This window comes from Achroia grisella, unplaced genomic scaffold (genome assembly GCF_030625045.1).
Source record: "Achroia grisella isolate CSIRO2021 unplaced genomic scaffold, CSIRO_AGI_Agris_v1 utg540, whole genome shotgun sequence".
NCBI lineage: Eukaryota > Metazoa > Arthropoda > Insecta > Lepidoptera > Pyralidae > Achroia > Achroia grisella.
This window is the reverse complement of record NW_026712925.1, coordinates 358,748-377,231: the sequence shown is the minus strand read 5'-3', so window position 1 is coordinate 377,231 and position 18,484 is coordinate 358,748. Positions and strand designations below refer to the sequence as shown.

Genomic DNA, 18,484 nt, shown 5'->3' with positions numbered 1-18,484 from the left:
TTAGTTTGATGACATTAGTTCGATACTAAATTACTGTTTTTACCAAGTGTTTAGTGATCTAGAGCGGTACCAAAGAATTCTTATTGAAATATAATAAAATTTACAGTTTCTCGATTATGATTAGTAGGTATATAAACTATTTAATAGTTGCAGTTACTAACTCACGTATCGTAGGACATGCATAATAATAAATTCTTGTTATCACCTAAATCAATAATATGTACCTATTTTTATGCTCGTATCAATTTTGTATAAGATTCTCTAATTCTGTACCGTTTCTATCAATAATTGGCAATACAAATTACTTTTGTGTTGAAACTAGGGTAATTTTGTTCCCAACATGGCTGTTCTACGTAGAACGAAATGTAGGTAGGTATATGGATGTAAAAAGTATAGAGATTAAATAGAGTCGGTCTGTCTGTCTTTTTGTAGTTAGTATAGTTAACAATTATTTATTAAATTGAACGTATTTATTGTTAACAATTTTAAAAACACTGTTGGTTTTTTAAACAAAATAACGTATCTGATTATTTATGGATATATGATATAAAATTGTAAGAAGTAGACTAGGTACTACCTACTCTACTTCCTACAAGTTCAGCTTGCCTCATAATGACTATAAGCTATAGTATCTATTACATTTACTTGTATTGAAGTTATAACGCGATATTAAATACTTCGATTAAGTTTCATTTTTCTAAGTTTCGTCAACCGTATTTATGACAAACCTATCGCGTAATTGTACAGTCAAAACGTATAGACAAACAGTAAAATTAACGTTTGTAATTCTTTTGCATTCGAAAATTAGTTGGTTGCACTTTATTCATATTTAGGTACCTACTCAGAGTATTATTTATTTCATGTTTTATATTAAAGAATAGTATTATATATATAATACATATATTTACCTAATATAAATTGTAATGTGGCTAATGATATACAACAAAAGGGCACACATAAGCAGGCCACGCCCCCAACCTACCACTCCCTGGCCGGACTAGGTTCTACCTGCAAGCTACAGACGAAACGTATAAAGTTAACACTTCCTTTTTACAACCCCACAGTTCCACCCTCGCCTTCTCGGTTAACAGTAGTCGTTGAGTTTACCGTTTATTTTTTACGAATTTATTAATAGTTAAGGACGAGTTGTAAAATACAGTTACTCCGTGATATCAGTGATTATAAGTTATACAGGTATGCACTTTAAATTATTAATTACACATATACGTAATCAAAAATATCTGCATTTAAGCAATCTTCTAAGTTAATTAATAATTTACTCTATTCAGTTTATTCATATAAGACATAGATATATTGGTTTAGGATATTCACTAGATATTACAGTACCTATATAGGTACTTATTTATCCTAGATAAAGCCGTTTCATTCTAAAGTTATTATTATAAAGTTATTAGGATATACCTATATACATAATAATTGTTTTGACATAAGTATGATTTGGCCCAAGCAAAACTTACACATATTATTTAAGTGCTTAAAATCTTAATAATAAGTAATAGACAATAAATTGGATGGGCATTACTTATTCAAACATAGTGTACTTCCCAAAAATCATTGATGCAAAAAAAGCATTGATGAAAGTAGCTTACATAACACTTAATCCTTATAAAACCACGACATTTACATTTTAGTATGATATTAAAGATATCTAAAACATTAATGAAAATAGAATACTTTTTAGTAGGTACTTAGTTAAACTACTAATAAAAAAGGAAGTTTTTATCTTGCTTACTTTAGTATATTTAATATATACCTATACCTGCTTTACAGTATTGTAATCTATCGTATAGAAATTGAAAAAATGTACAGCTTAGTATATTTTTATAATGGCTTCTACATAAAAGTTAGATTTATGATTTGATGCCGTATTTTCTTAGAACTTATTATATACTTATTTAAATGAAATAATCTCGCCTTACATTATCTTAGTGTTATTTTTATGTATAAGTTGGATGTGGCACTGGCATCTGGTGGTCGCTATTCTGAATACCGATTACTTGCAAGATTAAATATATTCTCAATAGCGCCACAAAGTACTTGAACAATATATGTATATACCTACAGAGAAACACATTATTTCCTTTGCATCGTGGAATCAGTTAAAAAGCACCAATCAAATTCAAAACTTTTGATGTCGTTTAGTTAAATCCAGTGCCTAATAACTAGCCGCGTAGGTAGGAAAGGTACAATATCTAAAATAGAAAATTCTTTTCAGAAACAATGCTTTGCAAAGTGTGCGGTTGGGTTGATGAGTATTATAATGAAGAATCAGTTGTTAATCATAGATTTACTCCGAAGCACGTCTGCAACTTGGAGCTCGCTAACTTTAAAAGCAGCGAGTAAGTTCACTTTGATTTTATTTTGCTTGACTTACGTTACATACTGTTCTATATGTTACAAATATATAGGTAAATTAAAATCAGATGAGGAATACATATAAGCAAATTACTTTAGAACGGCTGCCTTTAATTAACAGTTTTTTTGTTATACCTATTTATATATATCTATAATTGTGTAGATAGAGTTTATACGGAGTGGAAAGTTTATCCAATTTATTAAAGAGACTATTTTGGGTTATAAACTTTAAATATGATTTAATTTTCTTTGAGTGCTGAAAATGAAATGGGATTATTCAGGCAAAGCAGCCACAATGACATGAAAAAACCTATAACAAAAATCTTGTTAAATTATATGTAATATATTTTAACAAGATTTTTGTTATTGCTAGATATGTTATTATATTTTAGTTAAAATATATAATATTTTCACAGGAAATATTACACTTCAAATAGGAAAGGCGTCTACGTATTTTGTTCTGCTCACAGCAAGCCAACAGGCGATGGAGAAGAATCTGATATTTGGAGAACTGATGAACAAAACATTCAAATATTTGTAAGTACTAAGATAATATATATATTAAAATGTCTATGATTAGGAACCAAGTATGACAGCACAATATTTGTAATACTTCAACTATATAGAGATACGAAGTCTTGCATCTTAAGACTTTTCTTTTATTGCAATTTGTTATTCCATTACTCTATGTCCTACGATGTCTAAAATTTTATCTGTTCGATTATAAATTAATAAATTAATTTTAAATTTAATTATTTTAACTCAAACCAATCAAATTCTTGAGATAGGTAGTTCTTAAATGTTCCTTTGTTACAAGGATTATTTATGAATATTTTGTTATGATTTTCTAATAAATGTTGTTACAGTAACAGATAACAATAAATTTCAGGTTAAGCCTAAGCAACGCGTACAATTCTCATTCAGCGTTGCCAACGACGTAAATAATGGCAGCGTGTTTGTCATGGGAGCGTTACTAGCTCATCCTCAACCGCAATTTGAAATAAACGATCACCCTTTTGTATTTGGTGAAGATCCAGTACTTTTACAACCTGGTAAGTACCTATATAAAATAAAAGTGCTCTATGCTTACAAAAATGAAATCATTATTCAAACATAAGTCATAGTTTCCGTAGGAATTACTTTTTAATATTTCTTGGTATAGCCAAGATTAAATAGATAACGGAATAAATACTATTGAAAAAGTAATTTTGTTAAAAATTTAACACAGAAATATAATCGAACTAAGAAACCGATTATAATGAAATTCAATTGCTCAAGGTCTATAATAAATTATAAAAATATGATCAAATAACGTAATAAAGCCAACGAAGTTACATTGTTTGACATATTTTACATTATTATATGTATTACAGGAACGATTCTTGATGGAACAGTTGTGGTTACATTTGAATCAATGGACATCGGCCATTATGAGATGCCCATAATATTTACCTTTGCCAAAGAAAGCGAATCCAAGAATTTGATTATTGTTAGAGAAATGGTAATACACTTTTTTTTTATTTATGTTACCGATAAAATATTTTGAAATCATAATATAATATATTAATGTATATATGTACTAAAAATATTTTCTTGACTAATTAAAAATATTAGGACCATTAATTTATATTATAACACTTAACCTAAACTTAAGTTCAATAGATATGTAGATATTAATAAAATATGACATAACTTAAATACTTGTTTTGTATTTAATTATACATTTCCTATTAGTACCTAATATTATTTCTTATACAAATTGTTTCCGTAGATTGTGAAAGTGACAGAAAACCCTCTATCAGAATTAGAGAAAGATGGAATTACTCAGGTCCAACAGCCGGCGCTGTGGACTAGTGCTGAGCATTTTATCAGATCTCCGCTTCAGATGACGTAAGTATAATTGTCATTTAATAAACTCCATGTCTTCTTATTTATTTTTAGTATTTCATGAACGTTTATTAATTATCTATATAATTTAGAAGAAATTATATATATAATAAATAACGTCACTAATTTCAGCACGATACCTGACTAAGGTATATATCTGGTAATATCAATGATTCTTATATATATAACTAATAAAAATTATGCATATTTTTAATGCATCGATCTTTTTAGGACTCATCAAAACATCTTCAAAATTCCAAAATTATTGAAAATTCTTCTGCCTCGTGATCTCAAAAATAGTATTTTGGACGATCCAGAAATACCTTCAGATTTGATTGAGAAGTTGAAAAGGGTGCTTGCGACCACAAGGTATGTATACCAATTATAAATTGATATAGATTACGAGTTTCAATATTACAGCATAGCTTAGGTGCATAAGCTTGACACCAAGTCAGATGCATAAAAGAAATAAACTGGGTCAAGGTTCTTTGTACCTTTACATTTATTGTATATTTTGTTTCCAGATCTATATTTGAAGAAGGCATAACAAGATTTAATTATATGGCATATTTTCATCATTTACTTTGGTGGGAAGAATCTATTGCTACACAGAATCTTAAGGTAAATTACCAATCTTTATAACAGAAATTAATTTTAACTTCCTATTGTTTTGGATTTATTTAAAGAATATTATGAATATTACTATAGCTCCAATAAAGCCATAATGTTTCTTTTCAGCAATACACCATAGCGAAAACAACAATAAGTAAAATGAATGGAAACGACTGTTATCTAGTCGAAGTGGACGGATTACCAGAACGAAGTCCGTCTGTAATACGCGGTAAGAAAATTAAAATTAACACCATATTACTTTTATAAAATAAGTTCCCCATTTGTAGCATTATAAAAAATAATTATGCTTTAAGAATTAATTTGACACAAAATATATTTTTCTCGTACCTATATTAACGATTTTTGTACAATCGATGGCATTATCCTTCAACTTCACTATCTATGTTTTGTGCAAATACACATTTCAATAATTTTTTAGGTGACAGAATACTAATACGACCAAGTTATAACAATGATGTTGTATTTGAATGTTTCGTCAAGAATTTCACAACAACCGAAGTTTTACTAACAGGATTCGATAAAAGGTAAGATCTAAAATTGTTTTAGGAACTAATAATTTGTAATACCTAATAATAATAGTAAATATGTATAAGACGCAGCTTTAATGAATTTAATGCTCACAAACATGCATGTATTATGAGCTCAAAATTTGGGTGTGATACATTTAGATATACTTTGTTACCCTACACATTTTACTCTAAGTAGGTGAAACATATATTAGATACTTTACACTATACTATTTAATAAAAAATTTCTTTTCATTTAGTTTTAACGGATACTACACTAAGAATACTCTATTCGACGTCCACTTCACGTACAGTCGTATGCCGATGGAACGCATGCACGACGCAATATCAAAGGTGTTCACCACCAAACAAGCCTGCCGAGTGTTCCCCGTGCCGAGCAAGATACCAATACCGGTTAAGACAATTTCACGGTAAGCGTAACAGTTTTATTATTTATTAATTATGCTTTTTATTTAGTATTTCCAGAATTCATCCATTACGAACATCAAATATTTCCTTTTTAAAAATGAATATTAATGTAAAAATATTTTTTTCAGATTTTATAACAATGTAGTCAGAGACAATGAGGAGCAAAGGTCTGCAGTGGAGCATATTGTGTCCGGGACGTCCGGTACAGTTCCGTACATCTTGGTCGGGCCCCCAGGCACCGGCAAAACTATGACCATTGTTGAAACTATTGTACAGGTACGAAAACATTAGCTAAGAATTGATTTTTGAAAGTTCTACATAACGACATTATACATGAAATGCGTTAATAAAGATTTTTTAATACAGGTTACAGAGAAATATTATTGTTTTACACAACAATAAATCACTTTACAGTATTTTTTGATAATAAATTATATTTTTATTTTGATTAGTAGACGATTAATGCATATAAATAAATTCAGTAGTAGCGTAGATAGGACAAAATATTATTTGCAATCTTCATGTGTTTCTTCTCGAGTTCCTTGGTAACCAAAAAAAAAAGTAAAACTATAATATATTTTGGAGCAATAAAAACAGTAGGTTCTTATTATTACTATAATGTATATGTTGAAATTTAGTTCAATTTATTTCACTTGTTGCAGTTGGTATCAGCTAACCCACGAAATCGTATTATGGTATGCACACACTCAAACATGGCTGCCGATCATATTGCTGTAATGCTACTCGAATATAATAAAAAAATGAAGATCGATAAATTCATTCTACGCGGCAATTCTCGGTGCAGAGACTGGTAAGTTTTTATGAAGGACAATATTAAATATTAATATCTCAAAATATTGATTGATTTTTTACATAAAAAATTTTAGTCACTTCATTTGCCTGACTAACTTTCCGGTAATGAAACCCTTATAACGAGCTAAATTAATACGAAATGGACACACCGGTTCTCGCCCCGTTGATACTTAATTATCTTGCTATTACCTGTTATTGTGAAAACAAATTATAATTCAACAGGAGTATGATGCCGCCAGTCTTGGGGCCTGTATCCAACGGCACTAGCTTCGAAAGTTTTAGTTCCTTGAAAAATGAAACTGTCAGCTACTACAGGATATTTGTGACGACACTCACCCACGCCGCCAAATATGCTACGTAAGTTATAGTTATCGATGTACTGAACCAATATTATTTAATATAGGTAGTCTATATTAAATAATATTGGTAGTAGTAATCAAGTCAATATTCTTTTTAGTATATAGGTCGGTTAAAACCGACCAATATGAAAGAGTATTTCAAAACTAGAGAATTTGAACTCCGCATAATACAAATATTTGTATTCAGGAATAGTTTCATGTATGTATGTATTGGTCTTGTCTATGTAGTGTATTTGAATTGTTATGTATGACAAAATATTTTACGTTTCCACATACCAGATGGCATTGTATTCAGGGTTATTTATTAACTTTATCTTGTTCACCAGGGAAAAAAGTCAGAGTATATATAAACTTGAAATGACGCATCTGTTTATCGACGAAGCGGCACAGGCATCAGAGCCTGCGACATTGGTGCCCATATGCGGGCTCCTGTCACCAACTGGCCAAGTGGTTCTCGCCGGGGACACCCGCCAACTGGGACCCGTGTGCGTCTCTTATGAAGCAAAACGAATGGGATTAGGTATGATACAGTCATCCTGAACTAACAAATAAATATTCTAAACCATTATCGTTCGCACTATAGGAGAAAGTTTTGCAAATAAAAATATGTTATTTAACGGATTTTCAGTCATGTTTCTAATTGTTCACATAACAAGATATTATATTTATCATGATAGTATGATGTTAGAATATTCAAAAGAATAATACATTCATTCATAATGAACTCAAAACTTACCAACAATTTCCTTATTTAACTATAGGTATATGAAAATTAAGAATTATATATTGTTACTATTTTTCCTTTCTGGAATCTATCTATATCTTGCATTTCATTACAGGTAAATCTTTGATGGAGCGACTAAAAGACACGCACACGAACATTTACGACAACGATCCCAACTTCACATCAATGCTCATCAAAAATTATCGCTCCGATCCCGATATACTGAAAATTCCCAATACTCTATTCTATGAAGAACGATTGCAGGTAAGAATTGAAATTTTAAGTTATTAATAAAGTACACCATAATAAAAATTTATGTGTTGCTGTCGTAATATGGAACAAAAGAAATAGAAATAAACTTTGTCAAATAAACTTAGATAATATAAGTACTTCTGCATAGTCATATTTTTTTTATTCTACTACATTCGGAACTTACTCGTTTGGTTTGGAAAAAATGTTCGTTCTACAAAATTAGCATTATTATTAAAATTTAAACATATTGATACTTTAACGTATATGTAGGTGCTTTACATCCATTAAGTTATATTTTTTTATTCAGGCACTCGCAAAACCTGATCCTTTGAGCTCTGTGAGCATACTGGGACTTCCTGGAGGCAACAGATCTATCGTCTTCCATGCTGTTCAATCTCAAGAGCACAAAATTGGTGGAAAGCCCAGGTATGTTAACAGTACAGGTACTAACTGTAAATATGTGATTATAATTTCTAAATTAGAGCGTCATCATTCTTTTTTTATATTTCAATAAATAATGCCGATCTTTATTGTCGTTATTTGTATTACTGTAGGAAATAAAGCAATCATCATTAAAATATTAATTAATAATGCAACGAAGCTACACGACTTCGTCTACTTATTAACCGACTAAAAAAAGAGTAGGTTTCAATTCGACTTCGAATGTTTGTATGAATAATACGTCAGAAGTTTTTATGAGTAGGACTTTTTTGTCATCCCATTAAACTTGATCAAGATCTGATGTGTAGATTTTCTTAAAAATACGATTGAAGTAATTTTATCGTGGCCTGAACAACATATTATTTTGAAATAAAAAAATATCATGTATCTACATATTTTCGTTAAAATCCGTTCATCCCATTAGTCTGGAAAAGGTAACAATTAGATAGACACACTGCGGGTATATAATATCAGCATGCATTTTAATATTAGATATACTTTTAATAAATATGAAATGTATACAACTGATTGAAAATTTAAATTTTCAGTTTATAATTAAATTACACTTTCTTTGCAGTTACTCCAACGAAATTGAACTGAATATTGTGATGAAGTACGTAAAAGCTCTTATCTATGAACACAACGTACAGCCAGAAGACATTGGGATTATTTCTCCTTATATAAGACAGGTCAGTAACAATATAACTTACAAAAAATATAAGTGTTTTTAACCAGGGTACTCAGAGGTATTGTTAATTGTCAACATCGTAGTGAAAACGACAATTGAAATGCAAATTGGACAAGCAAATATTTGACTCCAACGTTATATTGGGCGATCTCTTATAATAATTTATGGATTTGGTATTACTGTTTTATTGAAGAAATGAAATTGAGAATTAGTAAGAAATATAAATTGATAAAAAGATTTTAATGTAAATCGAGATTCATAATTTTTTAACAACAAATAAAATAATATATACAATTCAGATTTTTTAAATTAATTTAACTGTGCTCTATATCCATAGAGCTATTTATACTCGCACTGAATAGTTTAATTTCCGTTATATTGAATCAAATATCTTTTATAGGTGAACAGAATGAAAACTTTATTAGAGTGTAAAGAGTACAACAACATAGAAGTGGGGACTGTAGAATCTTTTCAAGGAAAGGAAAAGAGGGTTATTTTAATTTCAACTGTGAGAGCCAACTGCAAATTGTTAGACCAGGACGCTAAATATAGTCTGGGATTCTTAGTTGACGAGAAGGTGAGTACATACATTACACACATATTTTGGAATTGCTTATATTTTTATGAATAGACTACATACATATATCAGTTACCCGCTTTCCACTAGTACTACCAGTATATGATAAACTTTCATATCCCATTTCATCACCTTCATTTTTGAGTTAAGATAGACAATGTCCCTTCTTATTGCAATTTATTTTAATGTCAAACAATTATTACATTAAGACCCGTTCAGTAGTTAACCCGTTTTGTAGTGTTATAGTAACAAACAGACACACTACCGCTCCTATACAATATTAGTATGAATTTCACAGAACACATATAAATTGAGGAATGTTGCCGTGTTTTCATTCATATATATTTATTGTAGGTACATTAATTGTACTATTACGTGATACCTTTTAACTTCATTAATTTTGATAATATGTTTTAAGTAGATACTTTGAACGTGAACGTTTAGTAATAGTAGATTACGATAAAAAGATAAAAGCTATAGAATTTAATGTGTTCATTTTTGTTACAGAGGTTTAATGTCGCATTGACTAGAGCAAAAGCAAAATTAATAATAATCGGCAACCCCGCTTGTTTAACGAGGGACGAGAAATGGCGTATGTATATGGAACAATGCAACGATTATGACACCTACCATTGCAGAGAAACGCAGCAGTTACTTCGAGATACCAACCTACATATGGAAATAATGAACAGACTCGTAATAACTGGCATCATTCACGATATGAATAATTATACTTTTTACTAATAATGTCATAAATTATGCGTTGTGCCACCCATTATGTATTATTAGTACTAATTTTTATGGATTATGATGCAACTGTATTTCCGCTTGTGCTAATGTATACGCTGGCGGGATATCAGTGAAGACCTTTTAAATAAGAATAGATAAAATTAATTTATTTTGAATTTTCCGCAATTTTTTCCAAGAAGTCGCTGGGATTTCGATCTGCTGAAATAGTGACCACAAATTTATTATAAAAAAGGCTGACGACGACAAACGTCACGATGCCAAACGTCAGCCTCTCCTGTAATAAACTTGTGTACATGTCATGTTTGTCATAACTATATTTAGTTGTGGATTGCAAATGATCATGCGGGTTCTCTAAAGAGTACCTATTATAGTTAATTGTACTAAGTGAATCTTTTTTCAGATATCCCTTAATTACATGCATTACAATTATATTTAATACTCTGTTATTAAAAAGTATGTATATTACGATACACCAAAACCAGTGATCATTTTTAATCTCCAGAAATTCAGATCTCAGTGTGTGAAATTGTATAATTTAAATGAATTGTTATGAAATATGTTAAATGTATTTGACAAGGTTTAAACTGTGATATTTAAACTAAATTTTAATCCGTGCCATTTATAAGAATTAGCTAGTTATATTTTTGTAATTAGATAAGTAATTATTTGATTGTAAATTTGTTCTTAGGAAATAAGAAAAAATAGACTTTATATTTTAACACTATGATGAAATAGATACAAAAATGTGATGATAGATACATTAAACTATTGACTCTTCACAATTTTCTTTTATTTAATAAACTTGCTCTGAATATATACATGATATCCTTAGCACACATTCGTGGAATTGCAAACTACCAAAATATAAGCCTGTATTTAAATTTAAACATCCTTAGATACTGCCATACATGATTCATTATCATCTTATTAAACAAGCCGGCGAAGGTAATCATTTTTAACACAACACCACAATTAGATTGGAAACAATTATTACTCGGGACACAAGAATTTGTCAAGTATGTCGAGAAACGTTAAAAAATTACCACAGACCAATAAAAATTCTATATGTTAGTTTTATTATAAACTAGCTGTTCCTGCGACCACTTCCGCGTGAAATTTAACTTTATTTTTCTAAAACAAAAGTAGCTTAAAGAACTAAAAATTATTTTGTTCGTCTTAATTTATTCTTTCCATTAGGTACAGATAGGTTCAAACTAATACATTTACATCCTATATCATCCTTTATTTTATACCCATGGGGGTTGAATTTATCAAAATCCTATTTAAAGCGAACGTCTTCATCATAGTAGCTCCAATCTTTAATTTCAGTTCAATCAGTCGAAAATCTAAGAAGATTTATACAAACTTTCATCCCCTATTTTACCTCCTTATCTATGGAATTTATCAAAATCCTTTCATAGGGGATGCCTACGTCATAGTAGTTTATGCATGCAAAGTCTCAGCCCGATTGGTTTAAAATTGACAAAGTTTCATAAAAACTTTCGTCCCCTATTTTATCCCCTTGGGGGTAGAATTAATCAAAATCCTTTGTTAGCGGATGCCTACGTAATAAAATCTAGCTGCATACCAAATTTCAGCCCGATACGTATAGTGGTTTGGGCTGTGCTTTGAGAGATCACTATGTCAGCCAATCACCTTTGAATTATTTATATTTAGATTAGAATGATAGATGGGACCAAATAAATCAGTTGATATTTTTTTTTTGTTAGTAGCTACTTATAAATTAATCAATAATTAATTGTTAAATCTATTTATTTGTTTCGTACACTGGAGTAGCAATGGAGTCACTACTACTTATGTAGATTACCCTATCTTTGCATAACATTTGCAAAGAATTACACTTGTAAGTATATTAAATAAATTTATTTATATTGAAAAAATTTTGTTTATTCATGTATTATCGAATGACTGAGGTAGGTACAGAAAATACATCAATAACTAAAGTCTTTGCTAAAATATTGAATCATACTGGACTCTCATTATAAGTTTAATTTATTTGTGATATGGTATAAAACATGATGACCTAATAATTCTTGACTAAGTGACGAACGATGATAATACAGGAGATAAAAGTTATAGGTATCTACACTTAGCTCAGACTGAAGTTATCACAAATTGAATTGATTGAATAATCATAAATACATTTTTTGTATCATGCGAGGAATCGAAATCTAGACCATCGGAATTAAGACTGCTGAACTACTATACCTCCACAGCCATCAATATTATTTAATAGAATAAAATAACGTTTTTTTTGGTGTAGAAACTGTTTCATACTGGCAACAATCGACCGATACTATAGGTTCTTTAATGTAATGTCTAATAATAATCTTATCTAAAGATATGCCTATATATCGGCAGTAAATGCCAAAATTTCTTTCGATAATGTGATTATATTATCATATTTATTATGTCAGCTGTATGCACGATAAAAAAAAACTAATTCAAAGAAGTAGAATAGAATAGAATAGAAAATCATTTATTTTGAATAGTCATAACAATTTTTTTATCTACCGCTCGTTCGGAAAGCTGTTTCATCACAAGAAGAAAGTGCAAGAAACTTGTGTGTTGCTCTTTTAAATAATCCTTGTAAGTTTACATTTACAAGTCGAAACGTGTGAATAAAAAAGGTAGTTTGTATTTGACCCAATTGATTTCGACATGTATTTGACCCAAAAAATTAGCTGGTTGGTAAACCAACACAAATTTTTTGGGTCAAATATAAATATACAATAAGATTAAATCAGTCGTAGTGATAAGAGCAGACCAGTCCCTACAAGCAGCACTCGTTCACGAGTATGACGGATGAACCAGCCATCACTGCGCTTGACCATATTTCAGGGAGCCCAATGACCCGGCCCACTACGCCGCCATCCACTCAACCACATGACAGCTACTTTAAATTAATATATGGTAGTTACAGTATTCGCACTTTACATCAGGATGCATGCGACAATCAATACAAAAGCCGCTACGCTATCATATATCAAGAAAGCAGTATGAAAAACAAATTATAATGTTGTTCGCAAATAAACTTATTCTTGCTAGATATTGCTATCATCTATAAATTCATCTACCCTATAATAGGCTTTATTACATAACATTTGTTTATTATAGAATCTTCTAGCAGTTTATTATAGAATCTTACGCATTTACCATAGAACTTTGTGTAGACGGCATTTAGGTATAATTAGCTTATTTTTGTGTAGACGGCATTTAGGTATAATTAGCTTATTTTGACCTATTGTCTTTAAAGTCGTTTCTTGATACTATCTAAGTTTTTCCTTGTATACATTATATTTTCATAAATGTACTGTGAGGCAACGGTGAGGATATTTGATTCTTTAAAGCATTGACGTAATGACTCTCTAGAACCCATACCATAAACAGAGCGTATGGCTCTCTTTTGTAAAATAAATATAATATTTACTTCCGCAGCTTTACCCCACAACAGCATTCCATATGACATAATGCTATAATAACTAAAATATACAAGTTTTGCCGTCGCCACGTCTGTTAATTGCCTTATCCTTTTAATTTCATAATTCATAATTCATCAGAAGTACGTCTATTGGCTAATTTTGAAATATGGCCCCCATTGTAACTTCGATTCCGCTATTATTCCTAAAAAAACTGTATCATTAACAAAATTTATTATTTCATCATTAAGCAATAGCTGCGTATTTACTTGTCTTACATTAGGAAGCGTAAATTTAATACACTTAGTTTGTTGGAGTTTAATAATAGTTTATTACATGTGAACCAATTTAATATAGCAGAGATAGCATAATTTACATCGTCTATTTGATTACATTGGCGACCAATTTTAAACACTAACGAAGTACCAACCGCAAATAACACTATATCTGCAACTTTCTCTACCATGTAGGGAAGGTCATTTATATACAATAAATTAAAAAGAGAAATGGGCCTAAGATTGAACCTTGAGGAACGCCCATTTTAATATTAGTTCCCTTAGAAGTAGAGTGCTTCGCTAGTATTTCGACTCGGTAGTGTTCGTAATTTTACCTCTTACCCGATATAGTACCTTAGTACTTGGGAATATCATTGCTTTTCATTTAAGTGTAAGCACTAGTACATAGGTGCTTAGATACACTTAAATGAAATAAGACTTTATGATGTACTAATTTTGTATGTATTTTATAACATGCGACAGTCACCGCTTCAATAAGTAAGCCGTGTATTTGTTTACATAAAAAATATAGAACACACAACTTTATAGACATTTAAAAAATCTCACAATAATTTAGGTTACGGGACAACGCCCGGCGTACCCGACTACACCCCACCTCTATTCCCCCATTAGACTACGATGCTCTCCTTGAGGCAGGCAGCGCCTAAACTAGACGGACCCAGGGGTGTGGACGTGTATCCACACGTCTCCACAATTGAGTAGAACAAAATAGGTCGGCACAAAATGAAATGGGCTCTGCCCTACAACGGGTAGGCCGACAACGTCGGAATCGCGGTGAAGTGCTAAGGCGACCTTGTGACTCTGGCAAAGGCCTCGTAGTTACACCGTGTGAAATGGTTAATTTTGGTGTGTAATACTCCTACATACACGCTCGTCTAACCTATGACCGGGGGACGGACATTCAGAGATTTTTGACACGTTAAAAAACCGTTTATGTTACAGGGTAGGTATATATACATCTATACATATAAACAAAATTGGAGTATGTTTGTAATATTGAAATAACCTTTTTTTACTATATGCATATGAATACGGTACATACACCAAATTAAATTTTTTTACAATTTTTGTCTGTCTGTCTATCTGTTTGTTCCGGCTAATCTCTGAAATGGCTAGACCGATTTTGACGGGACTTTTTTTGACAGGTAGGTGATGTAATAAGCAGCAAGTTAGGCCACTTTTATTTTAGAAAAATAAAGTTAAATTCTACGCGGACGAAGTCGCAGCAACAGCTAAAACTTATATTGGTGAAAATGTCCATTTCAGTTCAGCAATAAAAAAAATGAAATATCATTGTAATGCTAGTTCCGTCTACTATTCCGTAATTTTGTTATTGTGTAGAAATTCAGGGAATTCCCCAATTTGTGCACAATTTCAAATTTATTACCATCTGTTAATTTTAATTGGTAATTCTATTGCAAAATAGTTTCCAGTTGACTGCACAGATGTCGCTACTTGAAAGAAAGACTAATAGGGTATTATTTCTTATATTAAAAAGATGATTCACATTAAACTGTTTTATTAGTATCCACATAAATAATTACGATCAACACACCGGTATACAATAACAATAGATTTCTCAATAGTTATGACAGTGACAACGACAACTAACCGGAGACCGCAGATGACATGTAAAGTAGCATACCTAACTAACATATATCTAAATTAATTATAAGCTTAGAAAACGTAATAAAATAAAATAAATATAGGAGTATATTGTCCTATACGGAATATTTAATAGCGGTATATTTATAGACGTCAGTATATACTCACACGTGTTAGGTATAGTCATGTCTATCGCAATTCACAAATAATTGATTAATTGAATTCACTTACGTATACAGCACAGATCAAACAGATTTTGATTTCATGTTTGCAGTAAATAATCCTAGAGTTCTTTCCAAAGAGAAAAGTAAGTATACTAGAGGGTTCTATGTGTAGTTCTATTTAGGTTATGGCAGGTTTTTTTTTATCAAACTTTACTCTGCTAGTCTGCTCTATCTGAATTCATTAGACCTATTTCCGTCCGAATAACCAAACTGTTTTTCGTAATTTCATTTTAGTTAAGTATCTGTTTTAAATATCGTTTATTTGAGAAAGTGAAATTGGTAAGTATACAAATATTGTTAATTTGTACTTTAATATCTCGTATTATTTCGGATATGGTAATTGAATATTGGTTTTACAAACAACAAAGTTCGTAGTTCGTTACACTACGGCTATTATTTTGAAATAAACTTTAACAAAAATATAAGTTTTGCCCATTAAAAGCGAATCCGACCGGCTTCCTCGGGTCGGTCGGGTGGTTCTACATGAGGGATTTTCTCCAAGTAAAAAAGGGATGATAGACTCAAATAGCCACTACTATTCACAGGATTTTCACTCAGATATTAATGTTGTAAGAAGTAACTTAAACTACTTTCATTTTAGAATAATTGATAATTAAAAACAAAAAATATTATACGCGAACTAAGTCGCGGATAACAGCTAGCATTAAATAATATTACGGGCAGAATGGCGGCCAAACATTAGTTTCACTCTTATAAATAAGTATGTACTCAGTAGGGTTCATGATTTCTCGAGCTTTTCAATTTCTCGGGTCTCGAGAATTCTCGAGGTTAATTTCTCGGGTCTTCTCGGGTTGTCGAGAAATTTACATTTACGTACGTTTGGTTTATTTTTTGTCCCAATAACGTCAAAAAACTCAGTGGTTTCATTTGAGACGAAAACCACTGCATTTTTGTTAAATATTAATTATAAAATTTAACTATAAAATTCATTATAAAACTTTTATTGAGTAGATATATTTAAAAACATTATACATATAATGAATAAGCCATTTTTTTTTAAATACTGAAATATATTAAGTTCTTAAATATGAAATTAGCGTTTTGTCGTACTGGCCACTGATCTTAAATATCTCCTCTTTGGTTAGAAATTTCAATTTCAAATTTATACGGCTATTCACTCATGCATTTGTTTTTCGAAAACCGTGATACATGTGCTTTGTTTTTTCTTTGGGTCACTCAGCTTACAAAATGGAAAACTTAAAATATCGCGTCATTTACAAGTACAAGTACGAGTTCCGCCATGGCACTAATGCTGCAGAAACGGCTCGAAGGATTAATGATGTGTATGGTGGTGGTGTCGCAAAAGAAAACACAATGCAATGCACAATGTATTTGCAACGTTTTCGTTCTGGAAATTTCGACCTGCAAAACAATCCCCGTGGGCGGCTGGAGTCCAAGGTTGGTAATTATGATAGCAGATCCATCACAAACCACGTCAGAGTTAGTTTCAGGTTGCGGTGTTAGTGACAAAACTGTATTAATCCACTTGTAGCAAATTGGGAGGGCGAAAAAGCTTAAAAGGTGGGTCCCTCATGGATTGAGTAGACAATTCGCGTTTCGATCGACAAACTCGCGTAGACTGCTGCGTTACATTAGTCAACCGGCATAATAATAAAGGGATTTTAAATCGAACCTGTGATGATGTGGATCTTGTATTATAATTGGAAACGCTCATCGCAATGGCTGAACCCTGGCAAACCAACCAAATCCTGCCCCAAGCGAAAATTGACCCAAAAAAAGTTACTTGCGAGCGTTTAGTGGACTAGTTCCGGTGTTGTTCACTTCAGCTTTCTTAAATCTGGCCAGATGATTACGGCAGATGTGTGTTGTCAGCAATTGAGAAACCAAAATGGAAAAGCTAGCTGCTAAACAACCGAGGCTGGTCTATCGCCGTAGGCTACTGCTGCTTCAGGACAACGCTAGACCACACACTGCACAACTGACATTTACCAAATTAGAAGAGATTCAATTGTAATGTCTAAGACTTTACAATTGCTCCCCGGATCTTGCTCCAACAGATTACCATTTTTTTCGAAATTTGAATAACTGATTGGGAAAAAATTCAAATCCGATGAGGCAGTCCAAACTACAAAGATTTTATTGATGATTTATGATGTCCAAATGTTCCCGTTCAAATTTTTTTTCAGTAAAGGGATCAATGAAGTACCTATGAGATGGCAAAAGTGCATAAATAGCAATGATACATAGTTTGATTAAAAAAACATGTTATATTTTGAAAAAAAATACTTCAGGTTATTCCCTTACAAAACACCACTTTCATATGTTAGGACCTAATATTATTCAGACTTATATTTATAATGACAGCACCATTTTTGGCTGGTTATTTAGAAAAAATCTACCTTAAACTTGTAAACAAAAATAGTTTCTGTAAAACAAAAAAAAATACATGAAAGAAAACCTTAATATCTAGTATTATTGCGCCGCCACGCAATACAACAAACG

The 18,484-nt window shown here is 31.2% G+C and overlaps 1 protein-coding gene across 1 annotated transcript; it reads left to right on the top strand.

Moving 5' to 3' along the window:
* Window positions 1–1,974: 1,974 nt before the first annotated feature.
* On the top strand, window positions 1,975–11,132 carry LOC131847732 (putative helicase mov-10-B.1). The gene is made up of 19 exons (XM_059197378.1): window positions 1,975–2,360; window positions 2,793–2,913; window positions 3,266–3,428; window positions 3,750–3,877; window positions 4,148–4,266; window positions 4,495–4,632; window positions 4,788–4,884; window positions 5,002–5,104; window positions 5,315–5,420; window positions 5,663–5,833; window positions 5,960–6,107; window positions 6,494–6,642; window positions 6,867–7,001; window positions 7,330–7,523; window positions 7,843–7,991; window positions 8,287–8,405; window positions 8,998–9,109; window positions 9,509–9,685; window positions 10,193–11,132. The coding sequence occupies exons 1-19, from the start codon at window positions 2,242–2,244 to the stop codon at window positions 10,427–10,429; spliced, it is 2,685 nt and encodes an 894-aa protein (XP_059053361.1). The 5' UTR covers window positions 1,975–2,241; the 3' UTR covers window positions 10,430–11,132.
* The last annotated feature ends 7,352 nt before the right edge of the window (window positions 11,133–18,484 follow it).